At 44.8% G+C, this 18,969-nt stretch overlaps 2 protein-coding genes across 4 annotated transcripts in view; one reads left to right on the top strand and one right to left on the bottom strand.

Moving 5' to 3' along the window:
• Positions 1-12,590, bottom strand: part of DHX37 (DEAH-box helicase 37) — a 94,146-nt gene extending 81,556 nt beyond the window's left edge. Inside the window, exons 1-4 of one of the 3 annotated variants that reach the window (XM_075833483.1) lie at positions 12,484-12,590; positions 6,204-6,312; positions 5,951-6,117; positions 4,900-5,012 (exon numbers count right to left, since the gene is read on the bottom strand). In XM_075833483.1, the coding sequence (XP_075689598.1) occupies positions 4,900-5,012; positions 5,951-6,117; positions 6,204-6,312; positions 12,484-12,519 (425 nt within the window). In that variant the 5' untranslated portion in view covers positions 12,520-12,590. Of the gene's footprint in view, positions 1-4,899; positions 5,013-5,950; positions 6,118-6,203; positions 6,313-12,311; positions 12,329-12,455 lie in introns of those variants that run through there. The other 2 variants (XM_075833492.1, XM_075833501.1) reach the window with 2 other exon arrangements.
• Positions 12,591-12,646: 56 nt separating this feature from the next.
• BRI3BP (BRI3 binding protein) overlaps positions 12,647-18,969 on the top strand; it is a 49,558-nt gene continuing 43,235 nt past the window's right edge. The window contains exons 1-2 of the mRNA XM_075833521.1: positions 12,647-13,083; positions 14,852-15,006. Of these exons, the coding sequence (XP_075689636.1) occupies positions 14,929-15,006 (78 nt within the window). The 5' untranslated portion in view covers positions 12,647-13,083; positions 14,852-14,928. The remainder of the gene's footprint in view (positions 13,084-14,851; positions 15,007-18,969) is intronic.

Here is an 18,969-nt window from a genome sequence, read left to right as displayed (position 1 = left end):
GGGCTTCTGCATACATGACTTCGCACTAGAAAATCTCCAGTAGGCCAAATGGTCGTCCTTTCCTTCTGAGCCCTCCCATGGGCCCAAACGGCAGTTTATCACAACAAATGGGGTATTGCGGCACTCAGAACAAATTGCGCAACAGAATGGGGTATTTTGTTTCTTGTGAAAATAAGAAATTCAGCCAAAACTACATATTATTTGAAAAAAATAATTTTGTTTTCATTCCAAGCCCAATTCAAATAAGTTCTGTGAAAAAACTATGGGGTCAAAATGGTCACAACACCCATAAATGAATTCCTTGAGGGGTGTAGTTTCCAAAATGGGGTCATTTGTGGTTGGTTTCTTTTGCTTTGATACCTCTGGGGCTCTGCAAATGCGACATGGCACCCGAAAACCAACCCAGCAAAATCTGGACTCCAAAGAACACACAGCACTCCTTTCCTTCTGAGCCCTCCCATGGGCCCAAACGGCAGTTTATCACCACAAATGGGGTATTGCCGCACTCAGGACAAATTGGGCAACAAAATGGAGTATTTTATTTCTTGTGAAAATAAGAATTTTAGAGCTAAAATGACATATTATTGGAAAAAATATATATATTTTTTTAATTCCCAGCCCAATTCAAATAAGTTCTGTGAAGAAACTATGGGGTCTAAATGGTCACATTACCCATAAATGAATTCCTTGAGGGGTGTAGTTTCCAAAATGGGGTCACTTTTGGTGGGTTTCCATTGCTTTGATACCTCTGAGGCTCTGCAAATGCGACATGGCACTCGAAAACCAATCCAGCAAAATCTGGACTCCAACAAACATATAGCGCTCCTTTCCTTCTGAGCCCTCCCATGGGCCCAAACGGCAGTTTATCACAACAAATGGGGTATTGCCACACTAAGGTCAAATTGGGCAACAAAATGGGGTATTTTGTTCCCTGTGAAAATAAGAAATTTTGATCACAAATGACATTTTATTGGAAAAAATGAAATTTTTTTCATTTCACAGCCCAATTCAAATACGTGCTGTGAAAAAAACTGTGCGGTCAAAATGGTAACAACCACCATAAATGAATTCCTTGAGGGGTGTAGTTTTCAAAATGGGGTCACTATTGGGAGATTCCTACTGTTTTGGCACCTCAACACCTCTTCAAACCTGGCATGCTGCCTAAAATATATTCTAATAAAAAAGAGGACTCAAAATGCACTAGGTGCTTCTTTGCTTCTAGGGCTTGTGTTTTAGTCCACGAGCGCAGTAGGGCCACATGTGGGACATTTCTAAAAACTGCAGAATCTGGACAATACATATTTAGTAGTGTTTCTCTGGTAAAACCTTCTGTGTTACAGGAAAAAAAAAAATATTTGAAATTCAGCAAGAAAAATGAAATTTGCAAATTTCACCTCCACTTTGCTTTAATTCCTGTGAAATGCCTGAAGGGTTAAAAACCTTTCTAAATGCTGTTTTGAATACTTTGAGGGGTCTAGTTTTTAAAATGGGGTGTTTTATCAGGGTTTCTAATACATAGGCCCCACAAAGCCACTTGAGAACTCAAGAGGTACCTTAAAAAAAAGGCTTTTGAAATTTTCTTAAAAATATGAGAAATTGCTGTTTATGTTCTAAGCCTTGTAACGTCCAAGAAAAATAAAATAATGTTCAAAAAACGATGCCAATCTAAAGTAGACATATGGGAAATGTGAACTAGTAACGTCTGTTTTACAAGCAGATGCATTTCAATTCTGAAAAATGCAATTTTTTCAAAATTTTCTCTAAATTTTGCAATTTTTCACCAATAAACACTGAATATATCGACCAAATTTTACCACGAACATGAAGCCCAATGTGTCACGAGAAAACAATCTCAGAATCGCTTGGGTAGGTTTAAGCATTCCGACGTTATTACCACATAAAGTGAAATATGTCAGATTTGAAAAATGGGCTCTGAGCCTTAAAGGAACAGTGTCATCACAAATTATTTTTTTATATGTTAAAGATGTTAGTGCTTTATTAAAAACGTTTATATTTATTTGTGTGTTTGTGTTTTATTTTTTCTTATTTTTACACTTTTTCTTCCCTATGGGGGCTGCCATTTTTTGTTCCATTTCTGTATGTGTCGATTAACGACACATACAGACATGGAATACGGCAGCCACAGTCCCAAAGGGACTGCGAACGGGTCCCGTCCCATTCACTTCTGTGTACGGCGTCTGTGTGGGAACTGCGCATGCGCCGCTCCCACACAGTCCAATTTGAAATTGGCGCCGTCCGGCGCCATTTTCCTGTGGACCGGAAGTCGCGGCCGGACAGTAATATTACTACTTCCGGTCGCGGCTTCCGGACTTGTGCACTAGGACCAGCGGCAGCAGACGGAGCGGACGGGCCGGAGGGAGCCGCGGCAGCAGGAGCAGGTAAGAGATTTCAATGTATGTTCGTGTTTGTGTGTGTTTACTACTGTATGTAAACCTACTACACTGTGTGTTAGCTCAAAAAATGGCGACACACAGTGTAGGAGGTTACACCGTTCAAACCCCTCGTTTATCCCGGCACTAGCCAGGATAAAGGAGGGGGGAATGCTGAGAGCTCACTAGAGCGAGGGCTTTTTACCCAATTTTGCAATGCTGCAATTTTGGGAATAGCTCCATCTAGTGACCAGAAATGGGAAATATTATAAATTAGAATTAATTTATAATATTTCCTGACTCGTGAAAAAAATAAAAAAAATTTGAACAATGTTTAATTACCCACACACTAAATGTTTAATTAAAAAAAAAAAACAAACATGTTTTTCTGGCAACACATTCCCTTTAAGGCCAAAACTAGGCTGCGTCCTTAAGGGGTTAAAGGGGTTTTCCGAGATAAAATGACTTTATGTTAATGCTTGTAATTTATTAATGTAAATACGTTTGTAATATACTTACATTTTCCAAATTGACCGTGTTTCCAGATGCTGCCGTGGGGTACTGGACGGGTGATGTCACTCTGGCCGCTGTGTTGATCTTCAATTCTTTTCCGTGTATATGACACGTCACTTGTAACGTGCCGCGTATAGGTTGTTCTGCTGTACGGCCCGTAATGCGCATGCGTGGTCCCTGCTGTTCTCAAGGTCCTAGCTGTTCTCGAGATAACAGCAGGGACCACGCATGCGCGTTACGAGCGGTACAACAGAACAGCCCATACAATAATAAATTACAAACATTAACACAGTCATTTTATCTCGGAAAACCCCTTTAAGGCCAAAACTAGGCTGCGTCCTTAAGGTGTTAAAATCAGAAAGCAAAACAATGACGCACATACTTTATTAAGCAAAGCGAATTACACAACGTCTTTAAAGGGTAACTAAACGTTCAACAAACTTCTGACATGTCTGGGCACTGAGACCCCCACCGATCGCTAAAACTAAGAGCTCGTGTGAGTGCTGAGCCACTTCATTTCTGCTCGGCTTTCTGAGAAAAGCCGATCAGAAATTAAAGGAAAGGTGTCACGAAAAAAAATATTGCTTTTAGTATGTCATCAAAATAAATTTTATTTATTTGTTTTTTTGTGTTGTACTTTTTTCTTACTTTTACTTCTCTATGGGGGCTGCCATTTTTTTTTCATCTCGGTGTCGATTAACGACATACAGAGATGGAATACGGCACATACATCCCCATAGAGAATTCGAACGGGAGCCGTTCCATTCACTATAGTGTACGCCGTCTGTGTGGGAACGGCGCATGCGCCGCTCCCACACAGACCAAAAGGAAGGTCTTTGGTAGAGCGACATCCGTTGCCATTTTCATGTGAACCAGAAGCTGCGGCCGGACAGTAAGGCTGGGTTCACACGACCTATTTTCAGACGTAAACGAGGCGTATTATGCCTCGTTTTACGTCTGAAAATAGGGCTACAATACGTCTGCAAACATCTGCCCATTCATTTGAATGGGTTTGCCGACGTACTGTGCAGACAACCTGTCATTTACGCGTCGTCGTTTGACAGCTGTCAAACGACGACGCGTAAAAATACAGCCTCGTCAAAAGAAGTGCAGGACACTTCTTTCAGACGTAATTTGAGCCGTTCTTCATTGATGTCAATGAAGCAAAGCTCAAAATTTACGGCTGTCAGAGAAGCCTCGCAAAATGCGAGGAGGAGCATTTACGTCTGAAACGAGGCAGCTGTTTTCTCCTGAAAACAGTCTGTCTTTTCAGACGTAAAAGCCTGCTACCGTGTGCACATACCCTAAGATGACGACTTCTGGTCCCGGCTTCCGGCCATATGTTCAAGGCAGAGCAGACGCAAGGACTAGGAGCGGAGGCGGCAGGAGCAGGTAAGTTATGTTTGTGTAGTTATGTTTGTGTATGTGATGTGTGTGTATGTTAGTATTATACTGTCTGATTACCACTGTATCTAATCCTACTACACTGTGTATTCGCTCAGAAAATGCCGGCACACAGTGTAGGTTTGAACATTCAACCCCCTCCTTTCTCCTGGCACTAGCCAGGATAAAGGAGGGGGGATTGTGTGAGGACACTAGCGAGTGTGTCTACTCCAAATTTGCAGCATAAATAAATGAGGTTGCTTTACCACATTGCCAATGCTGCAATTTTGGGAATTGCTCCCTCTATTGAATCTAATTTATAATATTTCCTGACTTGTGAAAAAATTAAAACAATGTGTAATCATTTATATTCTAACTGTTTAACTAGGAAAAAAAAATAAAAAATTCTAGCGACACATTCCCTTTAAGCAACTCAGAGCTCACCCGAGCGCTTTTGCCGCTTCGTTTTAGCGATCAGTGGGGGTCTCAGTGCTAAGACCCCCAGCGATCAAAACTTCTGACATGTCACTATGACATGTCAGAAGTTTGTTGAATGTTTAGTTAACCTTTAATAGCAGAAAATACTGCATATTGCGCCTCTGGAAAATCCTACCGTTTAGAAGTGTACAATCGATCCCCTGTGCCCAACTTGGAGGTTGTATACAACAGACTCAGTTCTTTCTCAGAGACCTGTACCTCACTCAGCTTACTGAGGATATCGGATCTCTGCAAAAAGGAAAACAAATCATTTATTACTTTGTCTTGCTGTGATGACATGACAAGTAGTAAGTCAAGGTGGTTCCACACTCGCAGACAGCGACCACTTATTTAAAAAGTACCAGTTTTTGTCTGCCGCGGAGGGAGCCAAATCTTAGAGACACAAGTAATTTTTGAAAGCCTAGCTCCACTTTTCTAGGATCTACGAATACCTTGCACCCTGCCGCTGTACATTTATGCTTAGAGCCCTGTATTCTGATGCCTCCTTCCCCCCAGTTGTCAATGACTTACTGTGTCAGAGCTGTCTATAGGTTAATATAGCCATAAACTGGAATTACAACAGGATAATTATCCAATCTGGTCTCAAAAAACTGGACAAGATATGACTTTTCATAGTAGGATTGTAAACTTTCGCCATATTTTGAGGCCTTGCTTTGATTTTCGTATAACCTTGGCAGATCTTTTTTTGTTTTATATCTAGCACGGATTACAGGCTGAATTTTTTGAATAAGTAAACAACATGCTTCCCATTAGGCGACCTTTAGACATGGTGGATAAGTCGCATCGAAAACCCGCAACAAGTTCACAGTTCAAGATTAGCAAATGGGGTTTTACAAAACTCCATATAGTCGTAGCAGATTTTTCCATTATGGATTTGAGGGTATGCTATAGATTTTTAAACCTGCAGAATGCCTATTATGTTGCGCTTTTGCAGTGAAAAGGTAAGATCCATGGCAAATCCACTGTGGAAAAATCTGTTCCATTTGAACTCAGCCGTAGAATATTTCTTGCACAGGCATGTCTGAATATTTACTGGGAAAGTAGATGCGATGATTTGTGAGCACATCCAGTAGATACTGGGTTGGCCACTGGTGCAGAAACAGCTGATGGTATAAAGACAAGGCGCACTCTTTTTCTCTAAAACAAATTAAAAAAAAGGGACAAACCTGGCTCTTTTTTTCTTTTTGCTCCAAAATCTTCTGAAGAGCTTTTTTCTGTTTTCGAGTTAGGTTTTTTTTTCTGGGAGCACTCGGAGTAATTTTTTTCTGTTTGGATTTTTTGGATGGTAACACTAGAGCGTTACTCTTGTCCACACCTTTCAGTTGTTCAGCTCCTGAAATATTTTTTTTATTGTTTTTTTTAAGTAATAAAGCGGTCATAAACATTTTTTTATATTACCATCAGGTATCAAAATCTTACCTTCTACTTCAACCTGAACACTTTGCTTGGGTTCGGAGTTGTCCTCTGTGCACTGCACTTGTCTTGCTTTCCAGTTACGCCTCTTTCTCAGTTTCCCCATGTTGGTATTCTGCAAGCAGTCATGAAATGACATTAAAAGTTCCTCTGCGTCAAGTGGTAAGTATTACTGGAAAGGCTGGGATGCCATCTTCTTCTGCATAGTGCAGGGCTGAAAGTAACGTTGGGGATTTTGCTACCAGCACTTCTGCTCTATGAAGCTGATGATGCAGAAACTAAACTAAAATGTGCTGGTTTAGCATTGTTACTTTCATAGCTTGTTAAAAGTTTTTATCCAGTTTTAAAAAAAAACAACACATTTTCATATATCCGAGAAGATAATTCTGAGATAACAAGGGACTCCTGTTCGAGAGCCACATCTCTTGACCAGAGTGGAGAGCGATCACAAAAAGCATCTCTCTCTCTCGCTCTCTCTCTCTGGAGGACCTGTCTGGTATTACACAGACAACCCATTAATTAGAATGGACATAATTTCCCCTGTGTTGGCGCTTCAGGGAATTTCCCCACAAGGTCAAGGGACCCTTCTATGAACGATTGTCGAAAGCAGACCACCCCTTAAAAGGGGTTGTCCAGGCAGAGGGAGGTTTTTTCATACTGATGACATATCTAAAGGACAGGTCATCAGTATATGATTGATGGGACACTGGGACCTGCACCGATCACCTTCAGTACTGCAGCATGGCGGCTATACTGCGACCGGAGCCATCTTCTTCCGGCACCAATCCTGCATAGCTTCCGGCGCCCGGAGGCAGCTGATTGGTGCGGGGTCCGAGTGTCGGACCCCCACCGATCCTATACTGACGACCTATCCTTTGGATAGGACATAAGTATTGAAAAACGCCCTCTGCCTGGACAACCCCTATACGGATCATGTAAAAAAAAAAATTTTTTTAACATAATTGGTATCGGCGCATCTGTAAAAATTGGAACTATTCTAATGTAGTATTATTTAACCCAAACGATGGACGCTGTAAAAAAAAAAAAAGGGAAAAAACGTAAAAAACGCCAGAATTTAACTTTTTTTTTTTTACACCTTACCTCCCCAAAAAAGTGGAATAAAAGGTGATCAAACAGTCGGATACACCCCAAAATGGTACAAATAAAAACTACAGCCCATGCCGCAAAAAAAAAAAAAAAGCCCCCACACCACTCAATCGACGGAAAAATAATAACGTTATGTCTGAGAATATGGCAACATGTTTTTTAACCCCTTAAATGCTGGCGTATAGTCTTTTTACGTTGGCCATGCGGGGTAGCTTTTGTGACGCGCCGCCTTTTCATGTCAGCCCTTCAGAAGTTGTTTACCCACATCGGGCGCTGTGCTCCTGAAGCACAGGCTGTTTCTGACAGCCTCGGGCACCGATTGGAGCAGTGGTTTCCGTTCATGTTTAACCCCTCAGATGTGCCGGTTAATAGCGACCACCGCTACTGAGTGGTTTTAGAGGAAGGGGGCTCCCTCACCCCAATTGGCACCCGATAGTTTCTATGGCAGCTGGGGGACCTAGTAAAGGCCCCCAGGTCTGCCTCTAGAGAATGGCAGAGGCATGGCCTAACAGATACCTGTCAGTTTTTCACACACACGGGCAGTAATAGACTGCAGTACAGAAGTATTGCAGTGCATTATAAAAGCGATAAAAAGATCGCATAGTGAAGTCCTCTAGTGGACATAAAAAAAGTTTAATAAAAATTTTAATTTTAAAATTGAAATCAATGTTAATGCAAACAGAAAGCTATGGTTTCCGTTCGTGGGTTCCCCTGACGGAAAAGCCTGATGGAACCCATGAACGGAATCCCGATGAAGATGTGAACGAGGCCTTATTGTTATCATTATTTTCTATGAGCCTGGACGGCAAAACACAGCCGTAATAAGACATGTCCGGACCGTGGAAACCACGGTCGTGTGCATGGGCCCATAGAAATGAGTGGGACCGCAATTCCTTATACAGGTTTGTCGACGGAAAAATAAAAATGTTAAACCTCTTTGAATGTGACGATGGAAAAAACTTAAAACATTGCTTGGTATTAGGGGTTAAACAAATAGTAGTAGTAAAACAAAAAATATATATAAATTTGATATCGTCGTAACCGGATCGACCTGCAGAATAAAGTTAACGTGTAAAGTTACCGCATGGTTAATGGCGTAAAAATGAACCACAAAGAATATTCCACCCTACAAAGATTTTTTATTTTTTTACAGTTTCCCAGTGCATTTTGTCATACATTAAATGGTGCCAGTAAAAACTGCAATTTGTCTCGCAAAAAAAACAAGCCCTCATACAGCTATTAAAAAATGTATGGCTTTTGGAATGTGGGGAGGGAAAAATTAAAATTGGCTGCGGTGCCATGGGGTTGAACGGAGTCTTGTCAGTAGTTTGAGCCAGTAATCCCTCAGCATGCAGCTGGTGTTTAGTATGCCAATCCTGCCTACCTCAAAAACGTTTCTAGAACAGTTAGTAAAGTAAATTAGAACTCACTAAATGGGTGCAGTGGCTTCTGGTTTCAGAGCGGGAAGTTGTAGATGAATAACTATTCCCTAAACGTCGGTTTTGGAGGTAGGCAGGTTTGGAGTCTCCGCTCCATAATGATATGCTGGTGGTTTAGTGGTTCCAAACCTACTGACAGGTTCTTTTTAATGGCGCTGTCTATTCTTATCAGAAAGTATTTCAACGTAGACAAAGGTCACTGGTGATATGAAAATTCTTTTTATTAGGGTATGTTCACACGGCTTATATTCACGCCGTAAATGGCTGAAAAAAAATCGGAAGCAGAAGGCCTCCAAACATCTGCCCATTGATTTCAATGGGAAAAACGTTGTTCTGTTCCGACGGGCCGTTTTTTACGCGGTCTGTTTTGAAAAACGGCCGCGTAAAAAAAACGCCCGTGAAAAAGTAGAGTATATAACTTCTTGAGCCGTTTTTGGGAGTCCTTTTTCATTAACTCTATAGACAAACGGCCATAAAAACACAAGTTGCTTAAAAAAACGTCTGAAAGTCAGGAGCTGTTTTCCCTTGAACATAGCCTGTCTCACAAAGGATTTTGCCTTTTGGGCAGTGATTCCCTTCATATATCAAAAGAGATTACTCCCCGAAAAGCGTAGTCCTTTGTCAGACTAAAGGCCCTATTACACCTGACAATTTTGGCCGGTGCAGTGAGCGCCGATCAACGAGACAGCTCTTTGATCGGCGCTCGTTTGCTCCAGTCACAAGGAGCTACGTATGGAGACGAGCACTCGTTACTCGGATCGCTCGTCCCCATACATTATTATCATGTCAGCAGCGCGTCTCCCTGTTTATACAAAGAGATGTGTTGCCGACAACGATATTTTACCTTTTTAAACCTTTACAATCAGCAGATGAACGAGCGTTTGCGCAAACATCTGTTGATCGGTGCCCTGTTCACACATGGCAATTATCGGCAACAAGCGTTCTATAAACGATCGTTTGCCTGATAATTGCCCAGTGTAAAGCCCCCTTAACCCCTTAGCACAGCAGGACGCACCGGTATGTCCTGGTGCGGGGGGTGATGTTTGGAGCGCGCTCCATATTCTGCGGGTGTCGGCTGTGTTTTACAGGTGACACTCAGGACTAACTGCCAGGAGCAGCAATCATGCTGTTCCTGGATGTTTAACCCCTCAAATGCTGCAGTCAATCGCAACATCTGAGGCGTTGAAAAGAGGGGAGCGGCCCCCTCCGACAGCTCATCGCCCCCCGCAACGAAATGGGGGGGGTGACGATGGCTCTTATGGCAGCCCAGGGGCCTAATGAAGACCCCCAGGGCTGCCTTCACTCTGCCTCTGTTAAGCCCTGCCTGGGAGGTGCCCGGGCTTATGGAAAGGTGCCCGGGCCGTTGAAAAATATAGAACATGTCCTATTTCAGGTCGTAATAACGGCACGGGCAGCCCATAGAAGTCTATGGGGCTCCCGTAATTACAGGAGCGTTCCTAGGCGACGTCAGGGGATCATCACTGTCCAGGGTGCTGAAAGAGTTAAACGATTGGCATTAACTCTTTCAGCACCCCGGACAGTGACTACCGATCACAATATAGATCAAGGTGTAAAAAAAAATAGAAGTTCATACTTACCCAGAACTCCCTGCTTCTTCCTCCAGTCCGGCCTCCCGGGATGACGTTTCAGCCCATGTGACCACTGCAGCCAATCACAGGCTGCCACGGTTACATGGACGGCCACGTCATCCAGGGAGGTCGGGCTGGATGTCAAGAGAGGGACGCGTCACCAAGACAACGGCCGGGTAAGTATGAATTTCTTTTACTACGGAAAGGGCTGCCCCTTCTCTTTATCCTGCACTGAGAGAGAGAAAGGGCTGCTGATTAGTGCAGTGCAATTTTGCAGCGAAAACATGCCCGTAAATACGGGTGGAATACGGGTGAATCCGGACTTGTATTTACGGGCACCGGTCCATAAATACTGGTGCAATACGGGTCAAATATGTGTGACACCGGACCCGTATTTACGGGAGGAAAAAAATATGTTTGTGTGCATGGGGCCTTACCCTTAGGCTGGATTCACACGAGCGTGTGCGTTTTGCACGCGCAAAAAACGTGGCGTTTTATGCTCGCAAAAGGCACTTGGCTGCTCCGTGTCTCGGCCCCGTATGATGCGTGGCTGCGTGCTTTTCGCGCAGCCACCATCATTATGACACTCCGTTTGGATGTTTGTAAACAGAAGAGCACGTGGTGCTTTTCTGTTTTCATTCATCCTTTTCACTGCTGTTGCGCGAATTACGATCTTCCCACGGAAGTGCTTCCGTGTGGCATGCATGATTTTCACGCACCCATTCACTTCAATGGGTGCGTGACGCGCGAAATACGCCCAAAGAACGGACATGTCGTGACTTTTTCGCCGCAGAAAAATCACGCAACTGTCTGTACAGCCCCATAGACTAATATAGGTCCGTGCGACGCGCGTGAAAATCACGCGCATTGCACGGACGTATATCCCGTTCGTCTGAATAAGCCCTTATAAAAAGAATTCTCACATCACCTCCTTTGTCTACGTGGAAATACTTTAAGAACAGAAAGCACCATTAAAGGCATCTTTTTTTTATTATTATTTATTTGACTTGTCCGTCGTACCCGCAGAGGTCTGGATTGAATTAGTAATTTGGACTAGCAGTCGTCCTACATACCTCAGAATGGGTTACAAGCGTGTACTTTTATTTTACCAGGTGAGCATATTTCTTATGGGTTCTCCCAGTCACCCAAAATCATTGTGACATATTGCACAAGGCGCCGTCCCTCCACCTTTCTTCTAATAACATCACCTATCTAGCGCTGTCAATAGTTTGCGGGAAGGAGTTCAAAACTGCTGAGAGACTTTAAAGAGGACAATCCCTTTCAAAATTCGGACGTCAGGACGATCAAAATGATCGCCTCGGGTTCCACTCTCGTCAAACAGCTGACTTTACCAGTAGAAGCCACAGCCAGGCAGGCTTTTCCCCTGCAGGGTAAATGTAGTATTACAGGACGGCCTCTCAGATAAAAAGCCATCCATGTAATACAAGGATGGCGAGCGGCTTTCTGTTCTGGGCTTATGGACCCCCTGTCTGATGTCCATATGCCCTATTACGGCTTATGGACAGTGGTTGTTTTCCCTTTAAGTCACATGTCTGATGAATGCTCCAGCCAGTAGAACAAACTACTATACATTATTATCCATATAGTATAATCGGTGACAGTCAGAATGTGCTCAGCAATTATCTAACCACAATCCGTCATTCTACTAAACCGAACGCTGGCCATAGACGTAATGAATATGAAAATCGGATTGTTAATCAGTGTGCAACGAGGACAATTTGTTCCATCAGCCATAATTGGCTTTAGGTCTTGTTCTAAATTTCTAGGCTAGACTTAAAGTCGCAGGGAAATCAAGTCCCTTTAATTATACAATTGAATCGTGTGTAGCCATAGAAGTCAGATATTGCAGGAGAAAATTAACATACAACAATACATATAAATGGAAGCATAACATGAATGACTTTCTATGAACCCCTTTAACGGTAAGCTATATGGGAACACAGTTTGAAGACATGTACCCTATGTACAGACAGTAATGGCTGCTCCACACTGTGTGGTAGTAAGTGGCAGCTATCAGTGTAGAAACATTGTGGCGCTTGTAAAGGACCTGCAGTACAGACAACCAGCCCGGACTACACAACAGCGGACACACATTCACGTACACACGAGACAAATGAAAGTCACACTCACGACCAAGCCTGGCGACGCTGTAATCACTATGGGCATGGAGCACACATGGGGCAGACTGACCCGGAAGAGGAAGTGACGTCAGCTGTTCCTAGCAACCACTGCACTCCAGCAACCAGAGGGCGCGTTCATCGAGTTCCTGGACTGGGAGCATCAGGCTGCGGAGTAAATGATGCCACAGTATAGTGAATGTAGAACTGGTGCCCTCATGACAACGCTACATTCAGCTTTACTGCTGCTCTGCTATATGAGGGTTAGAACTAAATGTGTGTGACTGGAGGTCGCACAACAGTTGTAAGTCACAAAAGAAGTACCTAGGGCATATGTGTAAATGACTCAAAACGATGGAGCCCTTGCACAACTGAAACAAACGGAAACCATTGGCACCGGATCCGTCACCATTGAAATCAATGTTGATGGAAGCGGAAACCTATTGTTTCCGTTTGTTTCAGTCAGGGTTTTCGGTTCTGACGGGAATCTCCAACGGGACGCCAGGACGGAGCCCTGACGCAGATGTGAACGAAGCCAAAGTGTGGTTATGTCAGTCCATCTTGAATGAACAATCCATTTTGTGTTATGAAGAATCATCTGTTTCTCTAAAATGTAAGTTATTTTGTGATTTTACGGACACTCAAAAGGTTAAACATTCTTAGCCATGTTTTTTCATCCCTTAGCCCTTATTCACACGACAGGGTTTCCCGGCCGGGTGATGACCGTTCATAAAACAGCTGTCACCCGGCCGCAGTAGGAACAATATACCCCTAATGGGGCTATTCACACGACTGATTCTTTGACGGGCTGGGCAAACCGGCCGTCAAAAAATGGGACATGCCCTATTTTCGGCCGGCCGCCCCCGCTCCCATAGAAGGCGCAGAGTGCATGTGAGGAGGAGGAGTCAGTGGCAAATTATCGTTCGGGCGGCTGCCCGGGGCCCAAGGCTCCCGGGAGGCCCATGGCCATCCGAACCACACATGATCGAAAGGCCCCCCTCATGCCCGGTGTGGCGTCGCTAGCACCGGAGGGGGCCCCGGTGCTAGCGGCAGCCACATTCACACATCAATGAAAAGTTACTATAGTAACTGCGGTCTATGTAATAAACTACACGGGCCCCTGTTACTATAGTAACTGACAGTACTTACCCCTCCTCTTCCTGGAGCGCATCGGAGGTTCTGACGTCACAGCGCTGTGCGCAGCGCATAACATCACGATTCTATGCGCTGCGCACAGCGTCCCGACAGTTGATGGAGTGAGGACTTGCGGCCGAAGAGGAGGTAAGTTTAATGTTAGTGTCTTGCTGTTGGGTTGGGGTCAGACACCCGGGACCCCCGCTGATCAGCTGTTTTGAAGGGGTTGCAGCCACTCGTACAAGTGCTACTTCCCCTTCATTCCGGTCACTTTATCACACCGAATCGCCGACACGGACTTGTCAGCGATTCGCAGTGTGAGCAAGTGAGGGAAATGAAGGGGAAGCAGCACTCGTTACGAGCTCTGCACCCCCTACAAGACCGCTGATTGGCGGGGCTCCCGGGAGAGGGACCCCGACCCATCAGCTATTGATGGCCTATCCTGAGGATAGGCCATCAATGTTTAGGGACTGGACAACCTTTAAAGCCTACCGTGTGTTAGGCTTAGATACAGGGCCCCAGCTTATACTGCATAAGAATACTGTCTGCTGCACCCTGTATCTAAGCCTACATTAGGCTTAGATACAGGGTCCAACAAACAGTATCACACATTCACATGGGCCCTGTATCTAGGTCCCTTTATCTAAGGCCCTCGTCACATCACCGCTGCCCTTCCGCTGAGGGGTTCCGTCTGGTTAATCCCTCAACGGAAAGGCAAATGGAAACCTTAGCTTCCGTTTGCATCACCATTGATCTCAATGGTGATGGAAACTTTGCTAAAGATTTCCGTTTGGGGGGATATTAATTTGTATGTATAGGGGGCTGTGTCTAACGCTCTCTATGGGGGGGAATGTGTGATATCTACAGGGGGCTGTGTGTGGCGCTATGTATGGGGGGGTGTAATATCCACAGGGGCTGTGTGTGGCACTATGTACAGGGGGATGTGTGTGGCGCTATCTATGGGGGGGGTGTAATATCTACAGGGGGCTGTGTGTGGCACTATGTACAGGGGGCTGTGTGTGGCACTAGGTACAGGGGGCTGTGTGTGGCGCGATCTATGGGGGGTGTAATATCTACAGGGGGCTGTGTGTGGCACTATCTATGGCGGTGTGTAATATCTACAGGGGCTGTGTGTATGTGGTGTTTTACAGTGTGTGGTATTATTATATTCAGGCGCGCAGTCTTTTGTGCTATTATATTTAGGGGCACAGTATGTGGCACCATGATAACTTTATTTTCATTTATAGGTGTGGAAATGTTGGAAAAGTGAGGAGTCGAAGACATCTGAGTGGCAAATTCTGCAGAAATCAGTCATGGCCGAGAGATGTCGTCGTCATGTGCTCTGGACCGGATGGAGAAGAAAAGAGGAAAAAAACTACTAGAATCTGAGACGTCGTCACCTGTGAGTCACTAGATTTATAGAGAATCTGTCACCTCTCCTGACATTTTTATTATAGGAAATCCTTGTATTTCACAAAAAGTCTTTCTGCAGTCCAGGACTGATAGACAATTCCCCTTGTCAGGAGGATGTGTCCCAGCACACTGTGATACTGTCAGTATGTAGGGACACAACCCTGTGACAAGGGGAATCCGTAACACCCATTTGTTAATTCTTGCCCAAAAAGGTAGTATTAAAAATAGTTACGGCGCGTCAGGGCGGCGGTGCGCAAGGGGGCCCAAGTTTGGGTAACAGCCCAGGGCCCATCGTCTACTTAATCCGCCACTGGGAGGAGTTTATGCCATTCGAACGAATCGCTGTATGCTTGAGGTAAGATTCTACAATGTGGGGGTACTGTATACAGGGGTACTGTGTGGCAGGGCCGGGGTGTACAGCAGGTGGAAGGGGGCGCTGCGCTGGCTCCCTTCCCCTGCTTGTTTTAAAAGCGCCCTGGCCCGGCGACACCTCACATGGCCGATGGCGCCGCTAGCAGCGGCTGCTACTGCTGTAGCAACGCCACTATAGCAGAGCAGGGAGGTATCTCCCTGCTCTTCTATGTGCTAGCCCCACTTTAGCTCCCTGAAGGAGCGGAATCCCTGTGTGTTCGGGGATTCCACTCCTGGACAGAGCGCTTGATGTCGGGAAACTCCTGAAGCGGAATCCCCGAACACTCTGTGACTGGGGATTCCACACCAGGAGAAGCCAATAACGTTCAGTGTCCATTAATGGACACAGACGACAGGGGCTTTTCCTGAAGTGGAATCACCGGCCACATGGGGATTCCACTTCAGGAGTTGCCCCTGATGTCACTGTCCAGATATGCCCGGCCCGGAACAGAATCGGAACTGATGCAAAACAGATGTAAATCGGCCGGGAAAAACGGCCGATTTTATCGGCCGACACTCGGACCCTGTCCGGACACTGTCATGTGAATAGGCCTTAAAGAGGCTCTGTCACCAGATTTTGCAACCCCTATCTGCTATTGCAGCAGATAGGCGCTGCAATGTAGATTACAGTAACGTTTTTATTTATAAAAAACGAGCATTTTTGGCCAAGTTATGACCATTTTTGTAGTTATGCAAATGAGGCTTGCAAAAGTACAACTGGGCGTGTTGAAAAGTAAAAGTACAACTGGGCGTGTATTATGTGCGTACATCGGGGCGTTTTTACTACTTTTACTAGCTGGGCGTTGTGTATAGAAGTGTCATCCACTTCTCTTCACAACGCCCAGCTTCTGGCAGTGCAGACACAGCCGTGTTCTCCAGAGATCACGCTGTGTCGTCACTCACAGGTCCTGCATCGTGTCAGACGAGCGAGGACACATCGGCACCAGAGGCTACAGATGATTCTGCAGCAGCATCGGCGTTTGCAGGTAAGTCGATGTAGCTACTTACCTGCAAACTCTGATGCTGCTGCAGAATCAACTGTAGCCTCTGGTGCCGACACGATGCAGGACCTGTGAGTGACGTCACAGATCTGCACTGCCAGAAGCTGGGCGTTCTGAAGAGAAGTGGATGATACTTCTCATCAGAATGCCCAGCTAGTAAAAGTAGTAAAAACGCCCCGATGTACGCACATAATACACGCCCAGTTCTACTTTTACTTTTCAACACGCCCAGTTGTACTTTTGCAAGCCTCATTTGCATAAATACGAAAATGGTCATAACTTGGCCAAAAATGCTCGTTTTTTAAAAATAAAAACGTTACTGTAATCTACATTGCAGCGCCTATCTGCTGCAATAGCAGATAGGGGCTGCAAAATCTGGTGACAGAGCCTCTTTAAGCCCCATCCACATCGTCAAAGATAGAGCAAAATAGCATCTGTTTGGTCTATGTCATGGTTTACATGACGCGACGTAACGTTTTATTAGCATTGATCTCAATGGCTGAAGTATGCAAATGTAATGCTATATGTTTGTATCCGTTTACATACAGTAAATCAATCCTGTTTTTTTGTTGCTTTTTTTTCTGTTCACGTTTAAAAAAAAAACATACTTTTTTTTTTTAGATAAAAAATGGACAGAGACGTATACCGACGTATGAGTCTAAGTCTGTGTTTTTTATAGCGTGTACGTTTAGTACACGTGATAAAAAAACAGACGTAAACAGAAAATGGTACACGTTTGTATACGTTTTCAATGGTCCACGTTTTTATAAAAAAACGGATACGCTTGGCGGACAGGAAATGGGGCCTTATCTGAGTCTGCTACAAGAATGTATGTATTGACCTTGCAGCTGCAAGGTCCTTATCGGACGTCTTGTCTTACTGATTATTCCCCATGAGAAAGTTCCTTTCTTAGGGCGGATTTACACGAGCGTGTGCGTTTTGCGCACGCAAAAAAACGCGGCGTTTTGCGAGCACAAAAGGCACTTAACAGCTCCGTGTGTCATGATCATATGGTGCGCGGCTGCGTGCTTTTCGCGCAGCCGCCATCATTATGACACTCTGTTTGGATGTTTGTAAACAGAAAAGCACGTGGTGCTTTTCTGTTTGCAATCATAGTTTGCCTGCTGTTGCGGGAATCACGCACGTCCCACGGAGGTGTCTCTGTGTGGCATGCGTGATTTTCACGCACCCATTGACTTCAATGGGGGCCTGATGCACGAAAAACGCAGAAATATAGGACCTGTTAAGTGAGTTTTACGGAGCAGACTCACGCTGCGCAAAAATCACTGACAGTCTGCACTGCCCCATAGACTAGCATAGGTCCGTGCGACGCGCGTGAAAAGCACGCGCGTTGCACGGACGTATTACACGTTCGTGTAAATCCGCCCTTACAGTAAGTTTCCACATGATGCCTTTCTCGCTTGTGATTGGCTCAGCCAGAGCCAAAGTCCCAGTGTAAGTGACTGGCAGAGCTCAAACCCACTCACCTTTTGAAAGATATTATTGTAATTTCATTCTATCAATAAAGCAGAAAGGATATTTGTGTATACAAAGCGTGTCTCTTTGTGTCTTACTTCTCCCCGAGATATCAGTATAACATATAGATTTGGATCTGGATTAGGGCTGATTCAGACGAACGTGGCGTTTTTGCGCACGCAAAACACGCAGTGTTTTGTCTGCGCAAAATCCACTTGACAGCTCCATGTGGCAGCATCATATGATGCGCGGCTGCGTGCTTTTCGTGCAGCAGCCATCATTATGACACGCCATTTGGATGTTTGTAAACAGAAAAGCACGTGGTGCTTTTCGGTTTACATTTATCCTTTTGACAGCTGTTGCGCGAAACAGCCAGTTCGCACGGAAGTGCTTCCGTGCGACCTTCGTGGTTTTCACGCACCCATTGACTTCAATGGGTTCGTGATGCGCGAAATACGCCGAGATATTGAACATGTCGTGCTTTTTACGCAGCGGACAAACGCTGCGCAAAAAGCACGGACTGTCTATACTGCCCCATAGACTTCTATTGGTCCATGCGAGCCGCGTGAAAACCATGCGGCCTGCACGGACGCAATTCACGTTCGTGTGAATCCGCCCTAAGTGGCTGAAGGGTGTCAGATGACACACCCATCAAGCCTTCAGTCTAATATATTTTTGCCAGGATTGCGTCAACAGCATATAACAGATGCCCTAAGAAAAATGCCAGGTGCATGTGACCGAGCAGCATGGTCAGCCTTCGGATTACGAAGGCATACTCCCCTAGAAGCAATGCTTCACCATAATAGATTACCACAATAGTACAGAGTATATACGGCGCATCCCATAATACAGACACGAGCCCTGCGCACAGAACCTGTATGGCTGTGAACTGAGTCTGTATGGCTCTTTAGTACGTACCATACAGTCTCTTTTGGAGATATTTTCTCCTAGAAACCTATGGCAGCTCTTTTTTTCTTTTTTTTTTAACCAAACCCATAAGTGGACACAAAAGAAAAGAGATGTATCAGTCTTTTACTTAACCCCTTAATGACCAGCCTATTTTA

The sequence above is a fragment of the Rhinoderma darwinii genome, chromosome 1 (assembly GCF_050947455.1).
Source record: "Rhinoderma darwinii isolate aRhiDar2 chromosome 1, aRhiDar2.hap1, whole genome shotgun sequence".
Taxonomy (NCBI): Eukaryota; Metazoa; Chordata; class Amphibia; order Anura; family Rhinodermatidae; genus Rhinoderma; species Rhinoderma darwinii.
This window is presented reverse-complemented; position numbering and strand designations above follow the sequence as displayed.